The following is a 14,442-nucleotide window of genomic DNA, read 5'->3' as shown; positions in this document are numbered from 1 at the left end:
AAATGAAAAAATAACCAAAATTCTCTAATGGATTTGTTCACGCATGCATTTAGCAAATTATAACCTTTTATGCTTTAAATAAATGCATTACGCTATGAATACACATTTTGTCGTTGAATTGATCATATTATAACAATTTCTATTTATAAGTTGTTTAAATTTTTCTAATTTCACGCACTTCATTTGCATGCGAAGTTTTGTTCCAAATAATAATTAACTGACAGTTTGGGCAACATAATAATGCACCAACAAGTTTTGGCTCTATATTCAGCATTAAAAACAAAATTAATTATGAAACATACATTTCTCAACTATTCCGTCTAGTTACAGCATTGTTTACTAGTATTACTATAATGGTTACCTTTCTCACGAACATCTATCTCAGGGTAAATATTTGAATCTCAACAGGATTATAAATGGGAATCTTGTTGTTACTTATTGTGTGCGGTGGTTTACAACGATAGGAGAATAATCCTACTACTATAATAGTTTGGGATTATACGTTCTCCATTCTCCTGGATCCTTCAACTGGAAAGCAACTCTGCATTTCCAATTCTGGCGACATTAGTAACTGTAGTAATGAAGTTAGTTTGAAAAAAATTTAAATATGCTTTGAACTTACATTTACACTTAAATGCTACTAAAAAAAGGATTACTTATAAACGTTTTGTACACACCAGTTATTCAAAATCATACTCTTTACTACGTTAAAAAAATGCAGAAAAAACTTCTGGATATTTTAGAACCTTATATCACTTATATCATGCAACTATCTGGAAGAACTCGACTTAAATATAAAAAAAAGTAAATGTACAACCAATCTCAAGGCGATTTTTTCAACTTTTGCATAATAACACGACGGCGTTGAAGACTTTCAAACAGATTGGCCAGCACGGCCAACCTCTTTTGCCATTAACCTTAAGCAAAGTCGGCTATAACAAAGGAGTAATTCTCAAAGTGGCACTGAAAACGGAACGACTTATTTCAAGAGCCCGGTTTGCAAGCTAGGGGCTGAAATTACGGTAATAAATTATGTGAACTACGATTAATAGCATTTTCAATAGCAGCTGCAGGTGTAAGCTTTGAAATAACGAAACTTGCGCGGTTAAGGATCATAATGAATCATTTTTATATTGTGATGTGATTTATTAGATTGTGTTTTTGCTTTATACATGACAAACCCAAATATCATGTCGAAAGTGTATTTTTTAATTTTTATTTATATAATTATAAATTAATTTCCACATAGCACAAAAAGCATATTCATATTTCAGAGATATGCTTGGCATGTTTCATAGTGGATAAGTCCACATTTGACACCCTGTAGCAGCCAAACGGTAAAACCTACAGAGCATCGTTGTTAAGTCTATTTTATTGGCTATCTATGGACATATTAAAGTACTATAAAAGTATACTAAATAAGCGAGTTATTTAGGATTAAGAGAATGCGTGTACTGAAATGTTGTGATCAACTTTGACACTCTCTAGCGTTGAATTGGTAAAAGTTACAGACCATTGTTGCCATATCGTTGGAAACCCCATTTCGTTGTCTATCCACAGACATATTAAAGTACTATAGAAGTATACCAAATAAGCGAGTTATTTAGGATTGATTGATATCAGGTATCCGACTGGTTCTGATATGCCTCTACCGTTTTATAGCGCCAAACTGAAATCAGTGAATATATACAGGGTGGTGGTCATGTCGTAACTGAAAAACGGTTTAATAATAACTCAAATGCGAGTAAACCCTCTATTCAAATTCTTTAACGGCTTTCAGTAATAACACCAAAAGTACTTTTTGCTCTTAAACAATCAAGAATTTCAACAAAATACCTCACGTTTTGTGTAAAAATATCATCTCTTGATACTTTATATTGTACTGTTTGGCTGCAAGAGTGTGTTTTGGTGCAATGTCTCCAAAACTCTTAGGGTAGTTTGTGATTGGTCAAGAAAAAGCAGAAAGCTGAGAGCTGCTTTTTTGACCAATCACAAACTCTTTGATGGGGATGTGCATAAGGCAGGTGATAATTATACTCCAAATGGCACATTATTGAATGTTCCATTGATGTACGTAACAGTGTAGACCTAAAATATGCAAATAAGCGACCAAAGTATCATGTCAAGCATATGCCTTGTACGTAGTTTGATATATCTGATATATGCCAGGCTTGTGCCTTCGAATGTAGCAAGTTATATCTAGCATATATTTGTGTTATGTGGGTAGAATTCGAAAACGATATAATGCAAGTCTTCCTCACTAATGACAACAACTGTCTAAATCTGATTAGCTGGCCTCTCATAAGTTGCTTAAACCAAGATTAAGAAAAACATGTGTTTTAGACTGATGACGGATACGAATTTTATAAATATATAATATGCTTTTACTCGGTTTTGCCACTCAACTTTTTTTAATAATCCACGATAATATTCCAGTTAAGTTCAAATGAAACGTCGTCAAATGTAATATATCTAATAAATTAGCATTAAAATTGGTTAGTTACTATCAAGTTAAAATAATTATAGTGTCAATAATTTTAAATTATAATATTATTATTATGTTTTATTAACATTTGATGAAATATAAAATTTTTATGTATTGCTAAAACACAATTGTATTTAAAAGATATGAAAATGTAGCCAGTTATATCCAGCCATATCACTTGCAAAAATAAAATGTAATAAAAAAAAAAGGAAAACACTTTCTTTCTATATTTCTGTCGAATGGGTGATCAAATTGTTAACTCTGATTAAATATTTTCTCCAGTAACCCCGAGAAGCTCACAGTTGAGAATTCATTTCCGATGCAAAATGCGTCGTTTCTTTGTACCTTTTTTGCTCTAGGTAGCAGTTTTCAACCGGATGGCTGGTATTAAAGCATTAGAATTCAATATTGGCAATCACGATGAAAATTTGCATTGCTGGCAATTTGGATCGGTATTCCAAAGCGTCCTTATCGAATTTCGACGAGAGTAAGGAATGTAATCCAATGACAAACATTCGCGGTTCCTATCTGTCCACTATATTGATTCGGCAAGTGCTTGGAAAGCTTCAGCCTAATGTCCACCACCTATATTTAGGACGTTGATTCGGCAAGCTTTAATTAGCCAATAGTATCTCTGAAGTGTTTCCAATCGGGATTTCTGCATGATTGTCCTATTTATCCACGATTTGAATTAATCTGGGTTATTATCACATTTAAGTGCGTTTCACTTCCATTAAACGTTTTAACGCGATGTAGAAGTCCACAGATTACTAATTAGCTGCACTGTAGATCCCCTCAAATGCATTCTGCAATGCAATGCAATAAATTTTTTCAATATAATTAAAATTTGTTTAAGTGACAGTTTGGTACTTCCCAAAAAGAAAATCCATTGAGATCTGGATACATAGGAAAGCACTTAATTGCTTTTCTCTTACTTATCCATTAACCAGAAAAACCTTAACATTTTTTTTACTGGGAAAAAGCAAAATAAAACGGAGCTTTGCCCTTGCTGATATTGATTGGTAAGTTTTGTTCAGTGTAACTCATCATTTATATTTTACGTCTGCTAAAAATACAGTACTAAATTTTTTAGAGAAGTTTTCTGCAATTACTTAAATTTGCACTATAAGTACCTACTAAACCATTGCAAAAAATCATAAAACTCCTTTTCTCCTTTGTTGTGGATTATTATAGTACAAGAATTTTGCTTCTCACATTTTTGCATCTATTCGTTACATAAAATTACTTTTATGTCGCCAAATTTCTCTATCGACTTAAAAGTTGGCAAAAGATACACTTGCAGTAATTTTTGCCCTAGTAATTCAGCTGAAAATAGACTATAAAGTGACTATGAATAATCCCACCAAGCCAAAAATAAAACTTTGGCAACCCTTAATCTTTACTGTCTCTTCAGCAATGCATAAAATAGCTATGTAACCAGTTACGAAAAGTTCGATTTTGTGTAACGAATGAATGTTTGTAGGGCGAGCGCAGCGAGGTCCTACAATTTGAATGAATTACACAATAAGACATTTTCGAAACGTGTTGCATACATAATTTTTTCTAATTTTGACCAAAAAGCGGTAAAAACCATCTTTTAAAGTGATTTAACACAAATATTCACTTTCATAGCACCTTGTATAAACTGTGACAACGACATGTTATGATGGATGTCGCCCATATGTTTCTACGGAAATGCATAAAAACAGGGAGTGATGAAATGAACTTTTCATAACTAGTTACATAAAGTAAAACGTTTTGTCACTCTAATCAGTTTTGAAAAGTGTCACTTTATATGCCAAAATTAGAAAAATTCCATTTTACGTCCATAAGATCTGATGAATCGGTCTCCAAAGAAAAGTGATATTATATTGTCGTTGCAGCCTTTAACAAGGATATTTACAGTTTTTATCATCAACTAGCAAAAGGATATAAATTGGAAAAATTCAAAACTAGACAAGGCTTATAACTACTGTGTTGTATGTAGAATGACAACCAGAATAATTGAAAACTTTGCTTCGCTATTTCAGTAAATTTTAATGAAACGAGTGGAGAATTCTGAAAATTGCGAATGTCTAGACAAAGCGTAATCGAGAACAAAACATTGCAACACTTTGCACTAGTAAGTCTGTACAAAATTGCTGAAAAACAGCCACTTGAAAAACCGGATTAAAGTTGTAGGCAGTGCTGGATTTAGGGGAAGGTAAGTGGTACTCAAAGAACCTTGCGGCAAATTTTTGAAGGCAGTATAAAGTGGAAAAACAAAAATTTACTATGAATCGTCAGCGAACAGACATACAAAAATGCCTAATTTAACCCTTTTTTTCAGTCGAAATGGAGTTAGTTTAAAAAAAGCAGTTTGGTGCACCCTGTCACTTTTCGCCTTGTAACTCCTTAAATAGATCCTGAAAGGCAATATACCTTAATACACTCTTATAGAGGGTAAAACTTCCTGCAACTTTCCATACTTAAATTTTTTTTTAACTGCTCAAATAACGGAGCTACGCTTAGTCAAAAAAGTTAGTTTAAAAAAAGCAGTTTGGTGCACCCTGTCACTTTTTGCCTTGTAACCCCTTAAAGAGATCCTAAATGGCAAAAACACCTCAATACAGTCTTGTAGAGGATGAAATTTTCTACAACTCTCCGTAGTTACATTTTTTTTGTATCTTCTCAAATAACGAAGCTACGGTTAATCAAAATGATGTTAGTTTAAAAAGAAAGCAGTTTGGTGCATCCTGTTACTTTTTGTCGCCTAACTTCTTAAGAAGATCCTTAATTTAATTTTAAAGGTCACGTGAGACTTTTTTTACACCAAAACTAATTTGTAGGTCATGTGTTTTAAATCTCAAAATATTTTTTGATAGTCACGTGACCGTTTTTTATTTACGTTTTTTTTATTTTACAAATTACGTGACACTTTTAAATGTCAAAATGTCAAAATACTATTTGAATGGTCACGTAACTCTTTTTAAGTTAAAAACAGTCACGTTACTAAATTTAACCCTAAAATTTAATTTAAAAAGTTAAAAAAGTTCACGTGACTAGTTTTTTAACGTCAAAGCAGATCCTGAAGATCATGTGACCGTTTCAAATGTCAAAATATTATTTGAATGTTCACGTGAGCGTTTCTAAGTTTAAACTGATGCTTTTCGTCACCTTTTAATTCTATTTCGTGTTTAGTCACTATTTTCAATCATCAAATTTATTTTTAAAGGTCACGTGACAGTTTTTACGTTTAGATTGATATTTTTAGAGTCATGTGACTTTTTTAAGATTAAAAATGGATCATCAGAATATACAAATCGGTAAAACTCGATAAGAAAAGCAAAGCAAAAATTTAATTGCGTCCTACTGAAAACTAAACTTATCAATATATTAAACTTGAAATTAATATAACAAAAATAATAATAATATGACTTCGATAAACATAGAATTTTTAAATAACGCAGTATTTTAAATGTTACTTTTTAACTTCTTTCTTAACAAAGAAAAAGTTAAATTTGCCAAGAATCAAAACCCCTTTGTTGCTTTAAAAATAAATTTAGGCAGATGATTGTGATGATGAGGCACACTTTGAGTAATTTAAGTAATAATAAATGTATGAGCACATTATGGCCTGAAATAATAAATCTTGATCTACTTTTTGGATCCAAAAAAAGAAGATAACTTCATTGTCTGTGCTTGAAATTCGATTTTAATAAAGCGAATAATTTTCGACGAACTACGTGAAAGAGTTATAATTAATTATTAAAATTTTCATTAACCCTAATTCATTATTTAAGCAGAAGAACCCTTTTAAATTACGTATTTTGTTATTACTTTGAAAAGTTTTTTTTTTGTTTCAGATTCGCCAAATATTTAATGCACCATGTCAGGGAATACAGTTGGATCCACGAGTACAGTCTCCAACACTCACATACATTCCCATAACAAGAGGCCCGTTATTTTAATATATCCAACAGGTAATCTACTTTTTTACTCACAAAAGTTTGTTTGTACTTCAGTTTTCATAAGGGAAATAATTAGTTGACGATATTGAGTACTGCATCATTCTCTTAAGTTGCAAAAAGTAAACCAGAATACTTGTGTGTTGTTGTAGATATTGTTTTTTGCACAGAAAGATCGTTTGTGCAAAAATCGTTCAGTTTTCTATAAGTAAGTAATTAATTTGTAATCTAGTGTCACCGGAAACTGTGGTGATTCCGATCATTTCCTGCATTTTTGGCTTTCCGCTGTTGGCTCTTCTCGTCATATGCTGTCTGCGCAGAAGAGCCAAACTGGCCAGAGAGCAGGCACGCAGGAGGAACATGGACTTTGATCACGGTACTTTCTCTATTGTCAGATTCAGCTCTTTACACTATATAGGTAACTACTGCGCTCTTTCTTCTTTAGTTTCTCCCTTGCTTAGGGTTTATGTGGTGTAAGTGTGTCCATATTTTTTCAGAGTAAAGAATATGCTATCTTAATATTAATAACTACTGCAAGAATGTAAAAAATTCAGGTTACATAACAAAGTTCACAAATAGTCGTGATAATCGCTACGAGTTTTGCAATTTTGTAAATGTGCTATTCCTATCCATTACTTCTCTAGTTTTCAATATTACATAGGTACTGCCTTAAATTATAAGACATAATCATTAGCTGTTTGTATGTTAAGCTTATACATACATATAAAATTAATGATTGTTTTCTTGTTTTTGAGATTTATTTTACGTATCTTAATAGAACTGAAAACTCTGATAGAGTATATGAAATATTACTACTAAGAGTTGATATTTGAACGGTTTAAATATGTCAATGTTGAAAACGTGCATTTGCAGTAATAGATTGCAATTTTTGATGTTACACAAGTCATCCCAAGAGATATATCATGTTGCTTACTAGTGCTGTCATGGGAATAAAAGCTTTTAACTTAGGATTCTTACTCAGTTTACAATGCTTTGCAATCAGAAAATGTATGTTTTAAGTTTAAAGATTTGTTTAAAGTATAATAGGTGTAGTAAAAGGTTTTAAGTTTTTAAAACATATATGTGTATAATAGAGAGCAGGAATATGGCAATTTAAAATAATCTTTTTAAACTGTAGACCGCATAATGTTTTCAGACCACTTGCACCACTGAACCATCCTTCTTTTTGTTTGGTTAATGCTAACTTACCAACTTTGTCGATTTTCTTAGTTATTTTTGCCAATATTACCTACTCAAAACTTGTGACCATAACATTGAAATTTCATAAAAAAACTTATTTGCTAACTTGTCCTACTGAAACTATTTACTTTTATGAACGCTAATACTACTAATATTAATTAGACTTTGTGACCAAAATTCAGTATTATTTTTATTTTCTAAAACTATTTTTGTACCTTTTTTCAACTATCCTCGATATGTTTTTCCAGACACTGTGGCGTTTCATAGTTTTCATACCAGAATCTGCCAGAATTGTAACGATTTAGCAGTCAGTGGAAACACATGATCTCCTATAGTGTAATAAACTAGTCGAACCTACAAGTTTGTGTGCGTCACGGGTATTATCAAACATTTATTACTTGGAGACGACGATTTTAGGAAATCCCAAGGCATTTGGCCTAAAAGTTGCCCGAGGATTGCGACGAGAAATTCCCTTGATACATAAATGGCTATTAAAGCTGGTTTATGTAGTATAAAGTGTCCTACTTTATATTTAGCAAACACTTTTTATATTCTTTGTGTATTATGTGCAAGAAGAAAAGTGACCCGTTTCAAATGTTAATTAACATTATCCTAACAAAGCCTAGTAAAATTATTGTCTAATTAAATTTATTAAGTTTAATTAATATTGCTGTAAAACGAGCTTGAATTCAATTTAGTTAAAAAACGCCTTAGCAATACATTTCAACAAAAAGTTTCTATTCTGGACAAAAAAATAAACCAAAACTATAATAATTGGTGTTGACTTTTCAACTCAAACTTTTCTTGTGCACAATAAGGAAGAGCTTTTAAACTTCGTACGAAGGAAATTAGTTTCAATGTCAAAGAAGCTTTTCTACATAAATCAGAAAATATTATAAACTAAGTGATGATTTGGTTTTTAATAATGTTATGGTCACATGCTCTATGCTTAATTTGGATCAAACTTTGCTTTTAATTTTTACTAATTACTTTTTCCTCACGTATACTTAGATAAGCACATTAACATGAAACACACATAAAAATGCATTTTAAGTTAAGTAACTAACATAAATGATAAATAACAATTTTTACAAACCTTTTTGTTCTTTTTTATAACAGGAATTCCACCCTGGATACTTTGCTATATTTAACTTTAAATTAGTGTATAAATCTGGACGTTATCCGTTAATTGCATCATTTTTTAACCAATTAAATTTGCAAACATCAAAACGTGCCGAGGAATCTTAACAGTTTTAGATTTACCCTTTCGGGACTATAATATATCCCATTCGTCCCAATGGATTCCACCTTGCAAAATTAAATTTTACAGGGATACCTTTCTTAATGAGTTTCATATACGCCTGGGCTCAACTTGGCAACGTAAATATCCACGTTCCTAAATTAGTTTTGACAAGATAAACCCCAACTACAGGAACGTTCAGATTTGCCACATGTCGGAGATTTACTATTTCCCAGAAATACTTCCAGGAACCCAAAGAAAATGGTTAAACTCTAGCCGAAAGTGGAACTTAAAGTTTTTATAAAACCTGCCCTAACTAAATATAACGTTGAAGAAGGGATTTTGAATTTAATACGGTTTAAAGTTTCTTAAATTATTTAATTTGATAGGTCGATCAAGGGCAATTAGTCTACGTTCAGAAAGGGCAATGAGCAGAGGATTTCCTTCCTTAGAGCTGGATACTGTTATTGAAGAACGTTCTGAGCCTGAGGCAGAGCAAACGGTCATTGAAATGATGACCCCTGACTCAGAAAATAAGCCGGATCATTCGAGGTAGCATGAACAGAAAGTTGACGCCTGTTCGGAAAGGTTATTTTACTTAAACCACTACGTTTTTGGTGAATGTATCAATGTAAAACTACTTTTTTATAGGTCTCCATTATGGAGTGCATTAACTCACGCTCACTCTTTCTCAATTGATGTGGAAAGCTGACAGGACCCGTCCAGTCAATCCCAAGATGATCCGATCATTCCTCAAATAATTCCACTTCCATTCATAAAAGGACATTAATAATGGTGCTCATCGGATCTTGAAGAATTTTGAAAGGATTGACTGTCATCCAAGTAAATACGAAAATGCCGCAAAGACGTCATTGTCAGTTTTAGTGTAGAATTTGCATTAAAACATACATTTTGGAGTTATTGTTCTAAAAAAATTATATTTTATACTGTACATAAAGTTTTCATTACTTACTGCTTGTGTACGAAAAATGTAGTAGGTATTTGTTTTCCCAAACCAGGACCAATATTAAAGTTATTCCTGATATATTTTACTTAAATAACGTAAATATTTTATGTTCATTTGTTATAGATAACTAGAAGATTAATTTTTTCTATTAGTTATAAGAGTACCACTAATGTAATTTCCATTTTGTGTACTGAATATCAGAATATTTAGTTTTTTTAGGTATATTCTTCCACGTTGAGCTGTACATACCTATTCTTTATTGTATAGTTTTCATATGTAGGATAACCAATTTGAAGGCACTTGCTATTTTTTGTTATGTATAAAATACCTTTGCTTGAATCAGAATGCTTTAAAACCCTTGTAGACAGTCGCCATGTTGTAAAAAATGATAAGCAATAATAAGTTAAGTTGCTCCAGTATTTTTCGAATGTTCAATTAGTTATTTAACGTTTAAAACTTCCAATTTCTTAAGAATCAGAATTGTGTAACAACCTATATGTGAAAAATCTTTTGCTTAAACTGTTTTGCATTTGTACTTACCTTGCAAGTATATTATAGAGATAGTTGTAAAATAATAAACAAATAAATTAAAATATATACAATAGATTTTTTATTTAGTGGTGGAAACTTTGCATTGAGCATATGAATTACTGAAACATCAACAAACAATCTTCTGTGCAAAATAAACCTCTATAGCCATAAAATCGCGCAATAAATGACTGGTCAACTGCTCAATTTGATCCATAAATATCTCAATAAGAATTACAAAAATCTGTCAAATTCTTTCCAGATTTCAAAATCACAAAAAGGTCTACAAAAATCATTTCCTAGAACATAAGAGCAATTGGCTTAAATAATTACCTGTGTGAGACTAAATCGAGGGGTAGACCGCCGATATTTCTTGTACACCAAAATGCCTTTTTGCATACAAAATGCCTCATAGTGATAATGCCTTAAAACTGCCTAAAATGCCTCAAAGTGTCTTGAAATACATCAAAATGCCTTTAAATTATTTAAACTGCCTTAGGATACCTTGAAATGTTTACACATTTGCGGCATTCTTAAGTTTAGTTATAAGTCCCCTGGTATTGAGATAATGATAAATGTTGATGAAAAAACCCTTAAAAAATTTTTTAAGGTCACGTGACAGTTTTTAGGTTGACTTAAGTAGCATGTCTGCTTTTAAAATTTGTACCGGGTGTTCTAATAACAGAGGTCATCAGCCATATCTCGAATATAAAAAACGAACTATAAAAGATACAACTTTCCAAAAAAAATTATATAACTAATGTGGCTAAGAGACAATGCTGAAAATATTTTTTTTAACTCTAACTCTTCCGCTAGGTGGCGCAACTTACATAATAAACGCAAAAAAGTGAAATAATAACTGTGAAAATTTTCTCTAACTTCACGCGTTTTCCGTTGAGGGCGCTGATGCGAATTTCGTCACAGAAAAACTTAAATATCTTGATAACGGATAATTATTATTCAATGAAGTAATAACTCGTTAAAAAGGCATTGGTTTGCTCTATTTAATGGTCTATAACACAATTTATTTTAGTTAACTAACTAGCTGCTAGAGGGCCTAGAGGGCACTTTTTCAAAAAATCGCAATTTTTTGCGATTATCTCAGAAAACTTAAATGAAATGGTACCTTTTTTATATTTTAGATAGAAAGAGCATAACATTTTGATTACGTCATTCGTCAATTCATTAGAAATACGCATTATGCACAAAATTTACAAAAATCTTTCAAGTAAAAGTGATGAAATCTGGATTTTTAGGAAACTATCAACGAAACGCCATTTCAATTTGTTTATAACCTTATCTAGCAGTTAGTTAGTTAACTAAAATAAATTGTGTTATAGGTCATTAAATAGAGCAAACCAAACCCAACGAGCTATTACTTCATTAAATAATAATTATCCGTTATCAAGATATTTAAGTTTTTCTGTGACGAGATTCGCAGCGCCCTCAACGGAAAACGCGTGAAGTTAGAGAAAACTTTCTTATACAAAAAATGTATAGAATTGCTTCGAAAACGTAAGTGTGTTATTTTAAACATAGCTTTACATTTAGATTTTCACAGTTATTATTTCACTTTTTTGCGTTTACTATGTAAGTTGCGCCACCTAGCGGAAGAGTTAGAGTTAAAAAAAAATTTCAGCATTTTCTCTTAGCCACATTAGTCATATAATTTTTTTTTCAAAGCTGTGTCTTTCCTAGTTTTTGAGATATGGCCGATGACCTCTGTTAGTGGAACACCCGGTACATGACTTTTGTCAAAATGTCGATAAGGTTTAGTGATACAATGGTGATACAATAAAAATTACTTCCTCAAGTTACGTGACTGTTTTTCCAAATTGATTCATTTTCTAAGGTCAGGTAACAGTAGTAAAATTGTAAGAACTACGTCACTTGACGTTGATAATACCATTTTGAGCGTGCAACACTGTAAAAGCCAGTTGAGATCTGTCAAAATTAGTCCCGTGGCCTTTAAAATTTGGTAAATTACATTCAGACTATTATTTTAGACAGTTGCAAAAGCTGAAATTGCAAGACAAACATCACGTGACTTTGATTATGTCATTTTAGAGCTTGCAACACTGTCCAAGCCAGCAGTCCCAAAAACAGTCACCTGACTTTAAAATGTTGATCATTTGCTAAATTAAATTTAGACTTGACAATATGTATTTTTGATTACGATTTTTTTGATGATAAATTAATGTATACATGTTGACCCAAAAATAAGTTACCACTGTCAACTTTATTTATTATTAAATTAGGTTAGGTTAGGACTACTTGGAATTCGATGCAGAATCCAAAAATGAAATAAAAAATAGAAGATTCCATTAAAAAGAGCTCTTGATACAACTTTATCTTGATCCTACAAAAAAACTGAAATTCAAAACCTCCAGAACAGAGTGAGTTGTGTACAGTTTACACTTTCAATGAACAGCCAAAACACTAGCATATTCTAATTTATTTCTTGAATAAAATAAACAAATAACATAAAATATAACACTTAAACTGGAGTACTGATGATCTCGGAGTACTTTTTGATCTTGCTAGCAACAGACATGTCCACATATCTGTCACCAATAGACACTACCAATCCACCGATAATTGCAGGGTCAACCTTAGTGGTAAGCAAGATTGACTGGCCTGATTTCAAGAAGGACTTTAAGACTCCCTGGAGTTTAGTTTTCTGTTCGCTGTCAAGCTCCCTGGCAGTAATTACTTCACAGACAACCTGAAAGAAGTTAATCTTAGCTTAAAAAGACCACATTATTGAAACAAATTTGTAAACAAGTGTTAAAAAGTTTCAAATTTAAAACAAAATCACACCTCTCCTCTATGGGCTGCCATGATGGTTCTGAAAGCATTAATGACACCTGCCAAGTTTTTGAGACGTCCATTCTCAGCTAAGGCTTGCAGAAGATTGGTGGATTCTGGTTTTAGAGATGCTTTGTTAGCAACTGCTTTAATGGCATCAGATTTGAGTGACCTAAGCACCAAAAAAAAATAGAACTATTGTACCTACTTAATTTTTATGAAAACATTAAAATGAAATGAGTTTAATTCAATTTACTGGGAGGTAAAATTCATAAGTCAATTTTAACTTAACCTTTGGATAAAACATATAGAGACCTTACCTTTTAATAGTAGGATTTACAATAAACTCTTTAAACTTAACATCAGTTTTAAGTGAGTTTTGTAACAGGATTAAATCCTTCTCCACAGCTTCCAGTGTCTTTTGCTTGCTGGCCGCTGAGTACAAGGCAGTGGCATATCTTCCTTCAATTCCAAAAATTTGAATTGGAGCCTTGACCAGTTGGTTGGCAACGTTGCTGGTGCTGAATTTTCTTACCTAAATACGAGCAAAAACAATCCTAGTTAAGAAAAGCTGTATAAACTTCCAGTTATGTAATATTAGTTCTATAGGTGTTACATAGTATGTATGGATCAGAGAGTGATTTTATAGAAAATGGGACTATCAGATCCGTGTACTTACAGCTAAACCAAGCTTTTGTGTAGCCATTTCAGTGAGTTTTCAGGAAATTACACTGCAAAAAAGGTTTGAAAATATCGGTTTTCCAAATTAAATCGACTTTTCTTACCCTAGTCCAAATCTCAGGGCAATCCGGCAATCACTCACTGACAAGTGACAAGTGACAAAATTACAACTGCTCAATTAATGTCAATTGTCAACCACTTCACTTTACTACATGTACCTAGATGTGGATCGTGAACTCGCCAATCGCCATGTTTAAGAAAAAAGTGGATTTTGACTTTTGAGACTGAATGCTAGGATTGTTGGCTTTTCAGGGTTTACAAAAACAATGGCCGGATTCATAAGAACCAATGAATAAAAAAAATGTAAACATAGCAGGAAGGAGCACTAGCAATTAAAAGGGGGGACAGAAACAAGGGGGAGGCGGGGGGAGTAATATGGCGGCCGTCAACTTCCGGTTGGCACTATCAGATCTAAATTTAATCTTGTCCACTGTACAACTTAATTTAAATTTGCAAAACTCAACTGTTAAAGAACCACAAACAAACAAAACAAACTAACACTATACTACAACAAATACAAACAACA

General features: G+C 32.2%; 2 protein-coding genes across 4 annotated transcripts in view; one reads left to right on the top strand and one right to left on the bottom strand.

Moving 5' to 3' along the window:
• LOC145723950 (uncharacterized) overlaps positions 1–10,441 on the top strand; it is a 51,715-nt gene extending 41,274 nt beyond the window's left edge. For 2 of the 3 annotated variants that reach the window (XM_081971990.1, XM_081971989.1), the window contains 4 exons: positions 6,331–6,447; positions 6,665–6,850; positions 9,262–9,460; positions 9,524–10,441. In XM_081971990.1, the coding sequence (XP_081828116.1) occupies positions 6,354–6,447; positions 6,665–6,850; positions 9,262–9,428 (447 nt within the window). In that variant the 5' untranslated portion in view covers positions 6,331–6,353 and the 3' untranslated portion in view covers positions 9,429–9,460; positions 9,524–10,441. The remainder of the gene's footprint in view (positions 1–6,330; positions 6,448–6,664; positions 6,851–9,261; positions 9,461–9,523) is intronic. The other variant, XM_081971991.1, reaches the window with a different exon arrangement.
• A 2,363-nt stretch (positions 10,442–12,804) lies between these two features.
• ATPsynO (ATP synthase subunit O, mitochondrial) lies at positions 12,805–14,067 on the bottom strand. Its single transcript, XM_081974251.1, has 5 exons — positions 13,961–14,067; positions 13,855–13,906; positions 13,496–13,710; positions 13,188–13,347; positions 12,805–13,092 (listed from the first exon to the last, which is right to left on the bottom strand). Exons 2-5 carry the CDS (start codon positions 13,879–13,881, stop codon positions 12,865–12,867), a joined length of 630 nt encoding a protein of 209 aa, XP_081830377.1. The 5' UTR covers positions 13,882–13,906; positions 13,961–14,067; the 3' UTR covers positions 12,805–12,864.
• Positions 14,068–14,442: the final 375 nt, after the last annotated feature.

The sequence above is a fragment of the Ips typographus genome, linkage group LG2 (assembly GCF_016097725.1).
Source record: "Ips typographus isolate SLU linkage group LG2, UJ_Ityp_2.0, whole genome shotgun sequence".
NCBI lineage: Eukaryota > Metazoa > Arthropoda > Insecta > Coleoptera > Curculionidae > Ips > Ips typographus.
Note: the sequence above shows the minus strand (reverse complement) of the source record. Positions and strands in the feature narration are given on the sequence as shown.